The sequence below is a fragment of the Mesoplodon mirus genome (assembly GCF_964341445.2).
Source record: "Mesoplodon mirus genome assembly, chromosome: 4".
In the NCBI taxonomy this organism is placed as follows: domain Eukaryota; kingdom Metazoa; phylum Chordata; class Mammalia; order Artiodactyla; family Ziphiidae; genus Mesoplodon; species Mesoplodon mirus.
Genome location: NC_138979.1, coordinates 179,325,679 through 179,343,130, shown reverse-complemented (window position 1 = coordinate 179,343,130; position 17,452 = coordinate 179,325,679). Strand labels below are relative to the sequence as shown.

The window sequence follows — 17,452 nt, the reverse complement described above, 5'->3', positions numbered from 1 at the left end:
TCAGGCTGAAAGCAGAATGCGGCGAGTTGAGAAGCAAAACCTAACCAAGCTGAGTGATCATTTGGGCCTTTGAAGAAGCCTAAGCTTAAGCAGAAAATGAGGCAGATGTAGAGTCTGGCAGCAAGGAAAGCACTGAGGGGAGTGAGATTTCAGAGGCAATAAGAATTTTAGCCGACGCTTACAAGTACTTACTCTAGCCAGACACTACCCTCGTCACCTTACATATATTAATTACCTCATTTAATTCTGTATACTTCTATTTGTTTTATTTTTTTTTGGTAATTGTGTATACTTTAATCATCCCCATTTTGTAGCCGAGGATACTGAGGCAGGAGAGATTACCTTGTTCAAGTTAACGTGGCAAGTGCGTGGCACGGCCTAGACAGTCTGGCTCTAGAGACCTCACTCTTGGCCCTTACACTGACCTCCCTCTGAAGTTCCCTGTAGCACTAGGCACTGCACTGGGTGTTCCAGTCTTCCCAGCGTGCCCCTCAGCGGTAGATGACGTGCCCCCATTTTGCAGTTGAGGAAACTCTTGCCTAGGGAGTTTCGTTGGCTCGTGCAGGTCATCCGGCTAGTCTGGGATGGTCAGGAGCGTGACTGAGGCCGGAGCCCGTAGCCTTGCCCACTCTCCTCTGCCGCCTCCCGGTAGAGAGGGTGACGCGGTACTAACGACCATGGCAGCTGGGGCGATGACGGGGCTGGTGCCGAGGAAGACAGAAGTGTAGGAGTCAGAGTTGGGCTTAGAGTTTTTAGACCTCATGGACTAGGAAGTGGAATGTTCGGGTCATTAAGACTTTAGGACTTAGATGCAGTCTGGGGAAACAGTCTTCGTACGAGTGATAATTGAGAACAAATGAGCTTTCCCAGGGGTGGTTGCAGGAGGAAAGGATCAGAGGCTGAGAATGAGCGTAAAGCAACAGCACACTCTCAGGGAAGAAAGAAATTATTTTCCTTTTTGAAAGTTCGTCCATCGCCTGCTCAGAAAGTTCTGACCCCTTACGTGCTGCAGAAATCACCGTCCCTCCCGCAGCATGGTGGTGAAGGCCCTTTCAGGGCGCCCCCGCCCCCAAGGGTCCCGGCCGGGCTGCCGCCCCCGCTGTGCTTCGCGGGACCCGCGCACACACCCGCTGTCGTTCCTTCCCCGCCGCTCGCCCCGTTTCTGCGGGCTGAGCTCTGCCTGCCCCACCTGGTGCCTCACGTGGCCCCTTACTGAGCTCTTCTTCCCTTTCCACCCGGCAGACCACGTCTGCTGACCTTGAATGTGATTTCTGTCCCTTTCACGCCCCTGTCGTACTTTACCCTCTTGTTGGCATCTGTGATGCTGTGTTCCCATGGTGTGGAAAGGCAAGCCAGCGTGTGCGTAAGCCGTGCAGGCGGCGTGGGAAAGGGCTTCGGCCCAGAGTGAGCGTCATGGGGGGCTCCCGGCCCAGCCTGCGGGCTCCAGGGACCGCTCCTCTCCCTCGCTGCCCACCAGCGCCTCTCCGACGTGGGTGCTTGTTCAGGGGTATTGAGTTACGTGGAAAAAGGGCTCATGAAGTACTTAAATAAAAAGGAACCCAGTTTTTAGAAAATGAAAATGAGATTGACCGTTCTAGACCTTGGTTTCCAAGTAAAAACGAGATAGAAATATGGATTTGAGTAAATTAAGGAGGAGATGGAGGCCTTAGGAGAAACAGAGTAGAGGGTAGACAGTAAAGCTGTTTTGTTGATGACAGTAAACATGGAGCTTTTCTTTATTGCCTTTTGCTCTATTTTAAAATGGTTGAACAAAATATCTTGAAATGCCATCCAAAACTAAGGAATAATATTTGAGAAAGCATTGCAGTCGAAATGGTATTTATAGCTTAGGTTCCAGGAACAGAAAATTATTTTAGCTCCGTTCAGTGCCAATTTTCACTTTATAGCTAGAGTTCATGGTATTTCCTCCTTTTATTTCATTGAGAATATTGTGACATCTTGGACTTATGTGGAATTGCATTCTTTTCTATTTTGATAGTCCCAATTAACAGTTTGAATTTTATATCATCAGATTAAATGAGAATTTAATATTTCCTATCATGAAGAGGTAGAGAAACTATATAGTCTGAATAATTGATGACCAGTTATGGAATATGAAGAATATTTAGCTAAAAATTATGTTAATGCCTTATATGAATTTCAGCAATGACTGTCTATGGATAAGTATCTTATAAATTTTTTCTGCTAAAGGTCAGCAACTGTAATCTGTATCGACTTGGAAAAAAGAAGGGGCTGCCCAGCCGCATGGTGGTGTCAATATTTGATCCCCCTGTGAATTGGCTTCCTCCTGGTTATGTAGTAAATCAAGACAAAAGTAACACAGAGAAATGGGAAAAAGATGAAATAGTAAGTTTTTGGTAACTGGATGGATTTATTTTTTGGTGAGGGGCAGAGTCTTGTTCTATTAATTTTTTGTTTCTTTTCCCTGGTGTGTTTATAGTAGAGTAGAAATTCAATATATTGAATTAATTCCTTTAAACAGATGTCTTTTCACTGAAGTTAGAACAGTGTTGTAATTTTGGTAGAGAACAATTTCTGTGATCTTCCTTTTCCAAAGGCAAAAGAGTATCTGATGCTGTGACTCAAAAAAAAAAAAAGCAAAGCTCTGTAACATGTCACATTAATATTACATATTACGATTTATTGTAGATCCTTAGCTCTGTTCAGTGAAATGACTTTTCAGTGACCTATGATCTCCAATCTGTATGTGAAATAATTTCAGTAAAATCTTGCTTTTGCAGCTCAGGGCTTTCTCAGGACTATTTCTCCTCTTGTGACCTTAAAAAAAAATACATAAAGGTAGTTTTCTGGAAATAGTTTAAAATCTTGCCAATGACTTTAAGTCTCCAAACGTTAGCTGCAGCTGCTTCATTTTGTCCTGTCTCGAAGGCCACCAGAGGGCACCTCGGAGGGCCTTGCGAGCCAGAGAGCTGTGGAAGCAGTCTGTCCAGTGTGGTTGGCTGGGAGGCCATCTCGCAGGCAGTTTCATTTTTCAGGCATTTATTTTGCATTAATGATAAACTGGCTCGTTGTTACTTCATTTCCAGGTAGCATGCTCTGTGACTCTGTTTTGATTTTTACTTATTCATTGAGTATATTTTTAACTCGTGCAGTATTCGACTTACTACAGAAATTGAACTTATCTGGAAAAGCATAAAGAGAATATTTTAATGCAAGTTGGGTTAGAAAAATTATATGTTACTAATTTAGAAATAGAACCTTAGAGGAAGATGTGTAAGATTTTGAGAACTTCAGAGAAAATACTGCATTTCTTTGGAAAACATTCCAGTAACACATATCCTGCCTTATAAATCCTGTTTCATAGTATCATTGGTTCTTTAAAAAAAAAAATTTAGCACAGAGGTGATGTTAGCGTGTCCTTTTAATTAAAAAAATTTTTTTTATTTTAAGATACAATATAAAGTTCTTATTTTCCTTAACATTTCAAATGACCTGGCACTTTGGTTCTTAGAATACATTAAATACTGTTTATATTTTCATTTAATAATTTCTACTTCTTGAAATGGACCATTATATGATATTGGAAAGCATATGCTGGATCCATTCCTGTTCTACCTGCCTTGCTCCTCAGCAAATAGGTTTTGCCTCGCTCCTCAGCAAATAGGTTTAAGTGAAAGCTTTACACACAAACACCGAAGGTGGGAATAACGCAGGTGGAAAGTGAACTTGAACCGTAAGAGGAGTTTCATGCTGGTGGTTTTTTTTTTTTTTCTTTGTTTGTGTTTGTCTTTTTTGGTTTTTTTTTTTTTTTTTGAGAGCTTGAAGTGCTCTTGGAAACCATTTAGTGAGGTAGACTCCCACTATTTTGCAGATAAAAAGACCCTGAAACCCAAAGGCATTAATGAACTTTGCCCAAGATCACACAGCTTATTTGTTGATAAAACCCAGCCCTTGTTGTGTGTTTTGCCAGTGTCTGGTTATGATAACATCTTACTAAAGATATATAAGGATTTTTTAAAATTAAAAATATTTAGTTTTTATTATTTTTTTTTTAGTTGTGATTTGGCCTTTTTTTCCTAAGGACCAAATAGTCAAAAACATCTCATGTTACCTTGGGAAAGTGTAATTTTTATTAGGTAATAGTCCTTACAGGTGTCCACCGTTCTAGGTTTTTTTTTTTTTTTTTTTGGTTTTCTTCCTTATTCTTGAAAAAAATTTGTAAACCTTTTAATTAAAATATACAGACAGGTAGTTGTAGATACATGGATGGCGTGGCTCATTGCACTTATTTCTTTCAAACAAATGCACTGTTTGTATCTCTTTTGACTCTGGCTTAAAATGAGAATATTTGCAGTATTTAAAAAAACGGTTGACAAAGTTTGAAAACCTTTTTATCAGAATACTCTGCAAAGTTGTCACTATCGAAATTGAAGCACTCCCTCCCGCCTTTCCCCCCAAGTCAAGTCTTGTTTATTTATTTTTTTATTGAACAACAGAAATTTGGTATCTTTCTAGCATTGCAAAAAAAGTTACATCATTACTGAATCCTGGCCCATTATTAAGGTTGTCATTCACAAATAAGCTTTTGCCAAAGAAATTGGAATTAGCAAAGATCTTCTGACAGAAATTGGATTGTTGTGTTTCATGTTAGTCTAAATTGTCTTCTATTTTTTGTCAGTTATGCTATAATCTGTTACCCTGATTACTCTAGCTCACCGAAAGGGAAAAGCATAATTTCTCAAATTTATAGCTCAGTTCACAGTGATCACTTTTAGTTTCCAAACAAAGTAGTTTAGTTTTACATTGTAGCGAATGAGCTTTGAAGTGGAAATAGGGACCAAAACTTTATTATGAAACCCCACTGTACATTTTTAATGTTATAAAGAAAATAATTTTATCTGTTTACATATCATTCTCTTATTTAATTGCAAAGATAATGCTTTTTCTACATCTGGAATTTAATTTTATTAATTTGAAAATCTTTTACAAAACATTTTAAAACTTTGTCAGCCAACTTGAAGCTCTCAGTGATCAGCATATGAGAGCTTTCCTTGTGTCTCCTGCTACAGTTAGAATTCTTAGCTGAAGTTTTGCCTTGTGGAGCTTAATTTTAAACTTTATATCCATGTATAAAATCCTTGACTTAAAGCTTCATACTGGATAAAGGTCATTTTATAACTTAGAAAATGAACATTCAAAGAACGTGTTTTACTTTGTTTATATGATTAAATAACTTATTTTATGTTAATTGAAAACAAATGGCCATGATTTGAAAGTTGCCTTTTAGTATTTGTGGTTGTCATTTGAAATTATCCATAACCCTTGCTTTTATTGAGTCTCAAGCCCTTTTAAAAACAGCAGCTATGTCTCCCCGCCTTCCCCATTCTCCCTCTTTCAGACAAAAGACTGCATGTTGGCTAATGGCAAGCTGGACGATGACTTCGAAGAGGAGGAGGAGGAGGGGGGCCTGACGTGGGGGGCTCCCAAGGAGGACGCCGATGACGAGGAGGACTTCCTGGAGTACGACCAGGAGCACATCAAGTTCATAGATAGCATGTTGATGGGATCTGGAGCTTTTGTCAAGAAAATCTCGCTTTCTGCTTTTTCAGCCACTGATTCTGCCTATGAATGGAAAATGCCCAAAAAATCCTCCTTAGGTAGTATACCATTTTCATCAGATTTTGAGGATTTTGACTATAGCTCTTGGGATGCAATGTGCTATCTGGATCCTAGCAAAGCTGTTGAAGAGGATGACTTTGTGGTGGGGTTCTGGAATCCATCAGAAGAGAACTGTGGTGTTGACACAGGGAAACAGTCCATTTCTTACGACCTGCACACCGAGCAGTGCATTGCTGACAAAAGCATAGCCGACTGTGTGGAAGCCCTGCTGGGCTGCTATTTAACCAGCTGTGGCGAGAGGGCTGCTCAGCTTTTCCTCTGTTCGCTGGGGCTGAAGGTGCTCCCAGTAATTAAGAGGACTGATCGGGAAAAGGCCATGTGCCCGGCCAGGGAGAATTTCACCAGCCAACAAAAGAGCCTTTCAGGGAGCCGCGCTGCCGCCTGTGGGGCCGGCCCCCGCCCCTCTGTGTTGAAGGACGTGGAGTATGGGTGTTTGGAGATTCCACCGAGGTGCATGTTTGATCACCCAGATGCAGATAGGACCCTGAGTCACCTCATCTCGGGGTTTGAAAATTTCGAAAAGAAAATCAACTACAGATTCAAGAATAAGGCTTACCTACTGCAGGCTTTTACACACGCCTCCTACCACTACAACACTATCACGGGTAAGATGAGCCCCGGACCGGAGCTCACTGCTCTGAAAAGGAGGCCTTGTGTTCGTGGAGTTGTTCTGTAGAATCATGAAAAGAATAATCTGTGCGTGGACAGCCTTAGAGCTTAGTGTCCACGGTGGGGGGAGGAAGCACAGGAGAGGGAAAGGAGCCTTTCTTTTCGGGAGCGTGCACTGTTCCTTCCCTTTGACAGCTGGGAGCGGAGCTGTCTCAGCTCCTCGTGTCTCTGTCATTGGATACGTAGCATAATCAGACAGGTTCGGGCCTTAGTATTTTGGTGTGCTTTTGCCATTTTGTGCTACCCCTTGTCCTTCTGACACCCGGTCACTGCTGCTGTTGGTTCTTGCAGAATTTATTCGTATATTCTGGATGCCTTTCCACATCTTTTTATTGTTCTTCCTGAACAAAAAGGCCCCTCCCGTTAAGGTCTTTTAAAATCTAAAGATGAACCGATTAAAAGAAACTCCTTCACAGGAAGGTTGCATTGCTCTGACTCTGATGTCACCTTCTGCTTCGCGCTGTGCTCCGTGTTTTTTTCCCTCCTTTATTTAATAGGCTCCCAGTCCATTCGATTAGAAGGGAGAATAGGCGCCGAAGACCAAAATCGGCTTCAGGTTTCGAAACAGCCAAAGTCTGTATTTTTTTTTTTCTGTGTCAGAGTAATAAGCGCTTGAATTCAGAAAACCAAAGCCGAGTATAAGGTTTGTATAAGAAAAACAGTGTAGGTTAAGATGATCAGAAAAATGTAAAACCAAAAGTGAAAAATTATCTGACTCTGGACTAGAAAGACTGGTGAAACTAAAACCTGTTTTTCTTTGTGGAGAAGAAACGAGGCCTCCTTTTCTACCGCGCTCTCCTGGCAGGAGCCCTGGGTTCTAGTCTGCCTCGGCCCCTGCTGCTGAGCTCATCGGCTGTGCGGCGGCAGCTCACTATCTCTGTTCCCGCCTCAGTTTCCACAGTTGAACGGCTTTTTTTTTTTTTAATTTTTATTGCTTTACGATGCTGTATTACTTTCTACTGTACAGCAAAATGAATCAGGTACACACACACACACACACACACACACACACACACACGTATGTATCTCCCCTCCTTTTTGGATTTCCTTGCCGTTTAGGTCACCACAGTGCATTAAGTAGAGTTCCCTGTGCTGTGCAGTGTGTTCTCACTAGTTGTCTATATTTATAGCAGTATCAATAGTGTAGATGTGTCAGTCCCAGTCTCCCAGTTCATCTCACCTGAACAGCTTCTTTGTGATCACTGTGAGAAGATCAGAGGTGTTGATCAGCGTCCATAACTTCTCACGTTTTGACGTCGATCATTTTTGCTTAAGGTCTTTGCTCCACGACTCTCCTTTCTCAGCCTCTTGGTTTGTGTCAAATTCCACATTTTTCATTCAAGTTGAGAGGAAAACCGTCTTGTACTAACTGGCATCTTGTGCAGCAAATGTAACCCAGGAGCGGCGAGGCGTGGTGTCACTCCCACACTTCCCAGAGTGTGAGTGGACAGGGTGCAGGGGTGACAGCAGAGCGTGGGGAAGGGCTACGTGCAGGGTCTGGCGTTCGTTGCTAGGTGACGATGTGTGATGGAGCCTTCCGAGTGGTGCCCCAGCACCTGCCTGGCCAGCACAGTGCCGAAGGGAAAGGGTTCAGTGATGATGATGTCACTTGGGAAATGCTTTTTTCTTAACGAGCATTAGTCTTTTGGCCACTTAAAGATTTTATGGCCCCAATTTCTGTGTAAGAAATATGCTTAATTTGTCATTAGAATTTGATTTCCAGAGGCTTCCGTATGATGTCAAATAATTTTGTCACCGAAGAATATATATGAAAATGAATCGTAATAAAAGTCTCTTCAGTGTGTCTGGGGGATCAGTTCTTTATCTGAGTTATTATTTGAAGATTGTGTAAGTGTTTGTGCCGGAGCTCAGGGCTTCACTTTGGATCTTCCCTCAGATTGTTACCAGCGCTTAGAATTCCTGGGAGATGCAATTTTGGACTACCTCATAACCAAGCACCTTTATGAAGACCCACGACAGCACTCCCCAGGGGTCCTGACTGACCTGCGCTCGGCTCTGGTCAACAACACCATCTTTGCATCGTTGGCTGTGAAGTATGACTACCACAAGTACTTTAAAGCAGTTTCTCCTGAGCTCTTCCACGTCATCGATGATTTTGTGCAGTTTCAGCTCGAGAAGAATGAAATGCAAGGGATGGATTCTGAGGTTAGTGCCATTTTAAGATACGTTGAAGTCAGTGTTTAAAATAAGCCTTCCGACTAGGGTTCTCGACACAGCTGTCTAGAGAGCCAGCCGGAGGCCAGGGTTGTGGTCCCCAGCACGCTCTGCGTTTTCCAGGGAAAACTGAATGGGTCGCAGTCTTCAGGGAGGCCTTTTCAACTTGACCACTCATACTGTGGTCATTCTGGCGAGGAGAGAAAGCCAAGGGGCTTTCAGCTGCTTCACCACCCCCAGTCCTTGATTCGGGCTCCTGGCATTTAGGCTCGCCAGAGAGCTGCAGCCCTCCCCCTGCCCCCAGAGAAGCTTTAACCTCAGTGAAAGCTCGGCGTGGTTGGTTCTGTCTTTCTTTCTGTTTAAAATAGGTCAGAAGTATTTGCTGATATCTCAGGTAAGCATCACAAATGTATATTCTGCTTCTACTTGAAATGGGAAAAGCTCATTTAAAAACCAAACTTCTAAATTTTTAAGGACTGGAATTTGAGAGGTTTCTACTGTAAGTTCAGCCAAAGGTTCTTTGGTGATGGAGCTAATTCTAATGTGTTTGTGAACTATTTTGAAATTTTGTAGGAAAGGATTTTGCTGAGATCTTTCCAGTCTCCTCTAATCCTTCACTAACATCCATCCACATACCTGGGTACCCAGGAGAGCACTTTCATTTCTTCTTCTCCTCATTCTGATTCCTTTGTTCTTCTTTCTGTAGATCTCTTATAAGTCATGGAATTCATTCATAACTCTGGTAGCCATTTTAATTACTCTTTCTTTAATTTGTACCTTCCTGTTTTTTTTTTTTTTTTGCGGTACGTGGGCCTCTCACTGTTGTGGCCTCTCCCGTCGCGGAGCACAGGCTCCGGACGCGCAGGCCCAGCGGCCATGGCTCCCGGGCCCAGCCGCTCCACGGCATGTGGGATCCTCCCGGACCGGGGCACGAACCCGAACCCGTGTCCCCTGCATCGGCAGGCGGACTCTCAACCACTGCGCCACCAGGGAAGCCCCGTTCCTGTTTTTTAACCGCACAAACCGTCGTTAGGGAGTAGTGCATTTCCTTGGCTTCCTGTGAGAGAAATGAAGAGCCTGGGTTTTGAGGTGTAGCCACAGGGCAGAAGGGTCAAGCCCGTTGAACGGGATGGAGGACGTGCTGAAGGGGGACCAGTAGGCAGTGCCCTTCCTCTCGCCTTTCAGCCTTGCACACTCTTCCAAGATCAGTGGTCTGAGTTGGAGCACAGCTAGCAATGAGACCAGGAATTAGAACCATCTCAGATATATTCAATATTATTTCTAGTCTCATTCTGTAGAAATACTTAAGCTTAGAAGTTGAGGAATTAGCTAAACCTAAAGTTCTCTTTTGATGACAGTTGGACATACTGGCTTTGTTAGTTTTTGTTCATTCTTTTCCTTCCCTTCATTTATATAAACATATGTATAGAAGTCACAAAAACTGATAGGGAATGTCATGGTCTGGCTTCTCTAACTTACTGTCTGATCTTAAGAAAGTCTCTCCACCTCTCTGGGCCCCAGTTTTCCTCATTTGTAAAAGGAGAGAATTAAACTTGATAAGTTTAAAAATTCCCATCCACAACAGTAAGTACCTTATTTTTTCCAGTAGTCAGCATCTATTATATAGAACTTGGTGTGGCTAAACCATCCATTTAGAAATTACTATTGCCTCTTCTTTTTATTTCTCTTTCACAAGTAATGTGTGTGTATTTTAGAAAATACAGATAACCGAAATTAACATTTTGTGATGTTTTATTGCTAATGCACATAGACATGAAGTTATGTACAATATAAAATGAAATTATAGCATGCATAGTGTACCATACCCTATTCTTTTCACTTAATATATTGTGGATGACTTTCCCCGATCGTTAATAATTGGGATTACAACTTTCAGTAGCTGCACGCTAACGAGTATATGGCTATAATGTAACGTGTTTAAACAATCCTTCGCAACTGGATGGTTAAGGTATTTTTTGTTAGGGTTTGTAATCAACATGGATGCGGTAAATATACTTAAATATCCAGTTACCTCCTTAAGATGAATTCCTAGAGACGGAATTGCCACATCAAAGAATTATGAACTTTTAAAAGGCGTTTGATACATATGTGAGTTTTTATTCTGTTAATCTGAATACCTACTCTGTGTCCGGTTTTATGTCATAGTGGACATTTATTAAGTGGTTTAATAAAAGGGGAGCTTGGAGGAAAATATCTTCCAAATAGAATTTCCCTGTCAAAAAAGTGGCAGTTTACACTCCCCAAAGCAGTGTACACCCTTGCTTGCCCTGCACCGATGAGTATTCTGCTTGCTCCTTGCCAAGCCGCCAGGGGGTAGACCTGTTTCAGTGTGCAGTTCTGTGATTATGAGTGAAATTTGAAAATTTTTTTCATCAATTTATTGACTATTTCCAGTTTGTGATAGGGTTGTTTTTGTTTTTATTTGGAAGTAATCTTTTCCTTTGTTGACTATAGAATACTAAATAGGGAAGGGCTTTTTTTTTTTTTTTTTTTAAGGCAAGGTAATGTTTGTGAAGAACCTATTAACAGTGTAATTGGCATGTCATAAGTGTTTGATGTTGTTACCCTTGTTAAAGATATAGTAAGAATCATATCCAAGAAAAGAAACACGTCTCTGTAGACTGCCTTTCAAAGCGGCCTTTTTGCTTACAAGTCACTTTTCTCCCTATAATAGCTTAGGAGATCTGAGGAGGATGAAGAGAAGGAAGAGGATATTGAAGTTCCAAAGGCCATGGGGGATATTTTCGAGTCGCTTGCTGGTGCCATTTACATGGATAGCGGGATGTCACTGGAGATGGTTTGGCAGGTGTACTATCCTATGATGCGGCCGCTGATAGGTACAGTTGGCTCCCCTTCGAGAGAGGCAGAATCACAATTAAACACAACTTCAAGGGTATTAATCACATTAGTCTTTCATTTTGATTACAGAAAAATTTTCTGCAAATGTGCCCCGTTCCCCTGTGCGAGAATTGCTTGAAATGGAACCAGAAACCGCCAAATTTAGGTAAGCAAAAATATGCATGGAAAACAATTAACTTACTGAAAAACAAGGGGGAAGAGTTCTCGAAGATGCCATAAACTAATGATTTTGAAAACTATTTACCCTGGGACATGCTCTTATGCAGTTGCTGTTTGTAGCCTGATTGACTTCTTTTTGTTGTGGAAAGTAACGCTGAGTTAGAGAAGGAGCGGCAGCCCTGTCTGTTGGTAGTATGCAGCAGTCATGACGCATGTTTCCTTCGCGTGGTGTCAGCTGGTATCGGGGACTCTCAGCCTGAGAGTACATACTCGGCGCTGACTGACTATAATAATAAATACTTCTGACTTCTAATTCAAGCTGTTTGGCTTTGTTACAGCCCGGCTGAGAGAACTTACGATGGCAAGGTCAGAGTCACCGTGGAAGTAGTAGGAAAGGGGAAATTCAAAGGTGTTGGCCGAAGTTACAGGATTGCCAAATCTGCAGCGGCCAGAAGAGCCCTACGAAGCCTCAAAGCTAATCAACCTCAGGTTCCCAACAGCTGAAACCCCTTTTTAAAATTAAAAAAAAAAAAAAAAAAAAAAACAAAAAAAAGCAGAATAAGGTGGAAAATATTTAAGTTGAAAAGGATGATTTAAAACTGATAGTGAGTGGAATGAGTTGAAGGCAGACTTTAAAGTTTGTTTGATAACAGGATAGGTTACAGAATAAAACATTTAACATATGTATAAAAATTTTGGAACTAACTGTAGTTTTAGTTTTTTGCGCAAACACAATCTTGTCTTCTTTCCTCACTTCTGCTTTGTTTAAATCACAAGAGTGCTTTACTGATGACATTTAGCAAGTGTTCAAAGAAATTATTGAGAGTTTTTGTTTTGTTTTGTTTCGTTTTAGTTTAATTCTGTCAGCTTTGCTTAGTGTTCGGAGGCCAAGGAGCTTAAACCTGGAATAGCCCCCAGGGTTCTGTTGAGAGCTCTTGACACCCGACGGTGTGTGTGGCAGTGCCAGTCCTGCATAGTTGATAAGCTGAGTAGAGCGATGCAGTTTGCGAGAGAAGTGTGCCAGTGTTGTCTTTCCTTTCCACATTATAGCGTGTAAGATGATGTTTCCTGGTCGCTGTTGCACTTAATAGCAAGGGACAGATTTTTAATTAACATTGGCTGACATGTTGGCAAATCACATTTTAGTTTTCTCATGCCATGTTGTCTTGCATAAAAGAGGTTCTTGCCTTAAGAGTAAAACCCTCATGGATATTCTTTCATTTCTGATCTTTTTGGAACAAACTGTTTTACATTCCCTTCATTGTGTTATTATGCATTAGACCTTGAGACAGCGTGATACTTACAACTCACTAGTATAGTTGTAACCTAACTTATGACGGGATTATATGAGAATTTCTGTCATATGTGTACTGAAGACATTTTCAAAACCAGAATAGGTAGTCTATGGAGTTTTTAAAATACCATCATAAAAATAATCGTTGGCTAAATACCCAATTTTACTGAAAACCTCCTGCTAGGTAGTTCCGCTGATGGAAATTGTTTGTGGCAAATAATTTTGCCCTGTAGGCTGTTGCTCTAACAAAATAAACTTTAGACATATCACACCTAAAATATGCTGCAGATTTTATAATGGATTGGTTACTTATTTAAAGAAGCAAAACAGAGCACCTTACCCTTAGTCTTCTCACATACATTTCTTACTGTACTTTTCAGAGTGTTGCATGCGTATTTCACCTACCAAAGCTGTGCTGTCAATGCCATGAAAGTTTAACGTTTGTGATAAACTGCCGTAATTTTGATACATCTGTGATTTAGGCCATTAATTTAGATAAACTAGCTCATTGTTTCCATCTTTGGAAAAGGAAGAAAAAAGGCATTTTTAGGCATTTGCCTAAGTTTCTTTAATTAGACTTGTAGGCACTCTTCATTTAAATACCTCAGTTCTTTTGCATGCATTTTTTCCCCTGTTTGGTGCTATGTTTATGTATTATGCTTGAAATTTTAATTTTTTTTTTTTTTTGCACTGTAACTATAATACCTCTTAATTTACCTTTTTAAAAGCTGTGGGTCAGTCTTGCACTCCCACCAACATACCAGTAGAGTTTTGCTGCAGTTTGCCCCATTAATTATGCTTGAAGTCCAAGAAGCTGAGCGGAGGTGTCTAAATAATTTCCAGCACATCATTCGGAACGTGATGCCTCATGTAATGCTGCATTTGTGTTTTAAATTGCAGTTGAATACTGTACTTCTTGCTTTATCTGCACCACCTACCCCCAGAGAAACACCTCTGTGCACGTGCACACAGAAAACTGTCAGCTCTGCTTTCTAAGGAGACCTGAGTGAAGGGGACATTAAGCTTCTCCAGTGTGATTTGTTGTCTCCAGTCTTAAACTTCAGTTGAGATCTAAATTATTAAATGAGCTTGAGAGCAAATCAGTTTGGGTGGACATGTTTTTAAAATATTTAATTCTGATTTGGAACCTTAGATTTCTATTTGGTTTTTTTAAGAAACCTCCATGTAAGATCTCCTGGCAATTTAAAACCAAGCATTTGTTGGATTATGTAACTGTAAATGTATACAATTAGCAAGTAAGGCTGGATAAGAATTTCACTTGTGAGGGTGATTCGTGATAAAGTTGTATCACAGATCTCTTGATAATTTATAAACTACCTGATGCCAGGAGCTTAGGGCCTTGCATTGTGTCTAATGCACTAATCCCAGTGTTAAGGGATTCACTGGCCTCCTGGCACCAAAATCAGATTGTTTCACAGTTACAATTCCCGTGGGGAGAAAAATGCCTCAATATATTTTGTAACCTTAGGACGAGTATTTTTTGTTAATACTAAAAAGTTCAGACTTGGATGAGATTAGGTCACACAGTCTCAGGGGTTCAGACTTCCTGCTACCATTCAAAATGTTTTATCAACAGCAAACTTTAGCTATTGCTTTTTAAATTTTTTTTGGTTGGAGGACAATAGCTGATTTTAATTGTGACTCACGCTTTGAAGCAATCTGTGATCCCCTGGTTACTAAGTTAAAAAATAAAAGCTACGAGTTAGACATATGAAATGGTTATGAACGCTTTTGTGCTGCTGATTTTTAATGCTGTAAACTTTCCCCTAGTTTCGTTTATTGAAATGTTTCCCATCCGTTAATTAAGGAAAAAAATCACTCTTGTCGCTCCACGTTACCACCTTGTCTGTCATCCTTTTGTTCCTGTGATTGCCACGTGAGACTGAGTGTGATTTGGAAACCCCCCTGGTGTGGTTGTGCGGCCAGCACACGCGGGAAGGCCTGGGCAGGCGCATTTTGAAAAGCAGCTGCAGAAATTCCTTACGATGATTGTGTGGAAGTGAGTTGGCATGGACCTTCACTGTAAATTTTTTTTTTTTTTTTATAATACACTTTCAGCAGTCCTGACTATGCTGCGTTTTGTAATAGCTTTTCCCCCCTCTGTTCTGTTCATGTAGCACAGATGAGCATTGCACTTGGTACCATGCTTTACCTCATTTCAAGGAAAATATGCTTAACTGAGAGGAAAAAATGTGGTTTGGCCTCGCTGCTGTTTCGATTTACCGAATTTGAAAAAGATAATTATAATGCCTGCAATGTGTCATATACTTGCACAACTTAAATAGGTCATTTTTGTCTGTGGCATTTTTACTGTTTGTGAAAGTATGACGAAGATTTGTTAACTGAACTCTTAATTATGTTTTAAAGATGTTTGTGACTTTTTTTTCTTTTCTCTTTTACATTATGTGAAGTGATTAAATTTAGATTGACCTCTAACACTCCTGTAATTATCTTTTAAAATACTAATATTGTTCCTCTCTTAATAATAGCTTGCCCTCAGAAAGATTCAAATTGCCGTGCCTAAATAGCAAGAGACTGGAGGCTACTTTGGTTCTGTTGGTTCAGTTCATAAATACAATTATTCACCCAGCGGTCGGCTCTTTTAGTCATTACCTGACATCAGCCTGTGTAACTGCAGAGTGCAGAGACTAATCGAGACCCAGACCTACCACAGTTCAGTCTTAAGGCCCAGTTGATTTAAAACTTTCTGTCTTCCTCTGTTAGGGTGTCTAATCCTTTTACACAAAATTTAAGCCACCAAACGGAGACCTTGATGTCTTCATTTCAACTGCATCTGAAGTTCTTTTAGTGCCCCGAACCAGTTTGTGTTAGCTGCGGAATTGAAACTCATGTCTTGTTTATTACCTATATGGTTATTTTAATTACATTTAAATAGGTATATTTTTTCAACCACTGATTACTTTTCAGGAACTTAATTATTTCCAAATAAATTTCTTTATTTTATATTGTACATGAGAAGTTTTTAAGATATGTTTAAGACCAAGAATATTGAAGTGATTTTAAAAGTTGTTGGATTCGCCAGTAGCAATATCTAGGGAATTTGCATTGAGACTATTGTATTTTCCACTAGCAGTGAAAATGATCTTTTGAAGCTAACTTGTAAATATATTTTAATCGTTAATTGTTTTTTTCTCTAGTCCATTTTTATTTGGACATCACCCACAATTTAAATTTTATAGATGCACTCAGAATTCACTGCAGCAGCAGGTTACATAGCCAAAATGCAAAGGTGAACAGGAAGTGAAATTTCTGGCTTTTCTGCTGTAAATAGAGTGAAGGAAAATGACTAAAATCAAGTAAAACTAACACATATATAATTTGATTGACAGAAAAATATTTACCATCACATGCTGCAGCTGTTTTTAAGGAACATGATGTAATTCATTCATACAGTAATCATGCTGCAGAAATTTGCAGTCTGCACCTTATGGGTCACAATTACCTTTAGTCGTCTTTTTTTTGTAATAATTGTAGCCAAGTAAATCTCCAATAAAGTTATGGTCAGTTCACTTTGTGTCCTTTTGCCTTTTTCTTTTCTTGTTTTGATTCAGGTCAAGTTTAAATAGTTGTAGCAGAAATGTCTTTAAAATGTTTTAATTCCATGGTCATCTGAAAATGCATACTTTAATATGATAAAATGTTGTTTACCAAGTTATGCTTCCCATCTACTGGTGGAGTTGTCTACTAACAATTGCCTTGTTCTTTTCTGATTTAAATAATACCAGTGTTTGCCTGAAATTCTGCCACACTGACTGATGTTTTCCAGGTCCTGGATTATCTGTGACACATTTGACACATTCCTTAAGTGAATTTGGTTATTCTGAAGTCAAGTGGACAGAATGTTCGGCTTCCAGGGTTTTAGGACACACTCCCAATACAGTATTGGTTAAGAAAGAATTCCATTATTTCAAGCTTTGACCTAACCTTTCTGTAACTCAGTAAACCAAGCACTAAAAGGAATGCCTTTGCCGTAGGAACAAGAAGGTAAGTATAAGTTTCTTAGAATGAGAAAAAAAAATTCAGTTTTCCTTCATAAGAGTTTAAATTAATCTCTTCCTTTCCCCTCACTCTGACTTCTCTAAACTGAAGGAGAGAAAAGTATACGTATTTTAATCCTGAGGAATTTGGTTGAGTTCTACGTACTTGCGTTCGTTAGTGTTACTGCCCAGAATTCACTGCGTGGTTCAGGCCAAGCCTGAGAGCCACAGCCCTTTCCCGCCACCTCGCCCTCCGTTCCTGTGGCTGGAACAGGGAACACAGCCAGGCCAGGCCAGGCAGATCAGCTTGCAGGTTGTGATGTGCATGAAAAGAATCCAGATGGAAGTGAGCTTTTTTCTTTTTGTGGATCCGTAAGTGTATAATGTAGGTATTGGATGGAATGGTGGGTGCCGGTTGCAGCCCGCTTAGGCGTGGACTGAGTTGTGATCCCCGCAGAGACACCAGGAGCAAGGTAGTGCCCTCACGGTAGACGCGCGGCCAGGAGCATTCCCGACCTGTGTGCAAGGCAACGTGGGAACAACTCGTAGATCTTTTTTATTTCTCTTTTTTCTTTTTGTGGTAAATTATACATAA

At 40.6% G+C, this 17,452-nt stretch overlaps 1 protein-coding gene across 8 annotated transcripts in view; it reads left to right on the top strand.

Moving 5' to 3' along the window:
* Positions 1-16,389, top strand: part of DICER1 (dicer 1, ribonuclease III) — a 75,029-nt gene extending 58,640 nt beyond the window's left edge. For 7 of the 8 annotated variants that reach the window (XM_082619720.1, XM_082619719.1, XM_082619717.1 and 4 more), the window contains 6 exons: positions 2,212-2,367; positions 5,381-6,266; positions 8,228-8,496; positions 11,201-11,363; positions 11,455-11,530; positions 11,883-16,389. In XM_082619720.1, the coding sequence (XP_082475846.1) occupies positions 2,212-2,367; positions 5,381-6,266; positions 8,228-8,496; positions 11,201-11,363; positions 11,455-11,530; positions 11,883-12,048 (1,716 nt within the window). In that variant the 3' untranslated portion in view covers positions 12,049-16,389. The remainder of the gene's footprint in view (positions 1-2,211; positions 2,368-5,380; positions 6,267-8,227; positions 8,497-11,200; positions 11,364-11,454; positions 11,531-11,882) is intronic. The other variant, XR_014293949.1, reaches the window with a different exon arrangement.
* Positions 16,390-17,452: the final 1,063 nt, after the last annotated feature.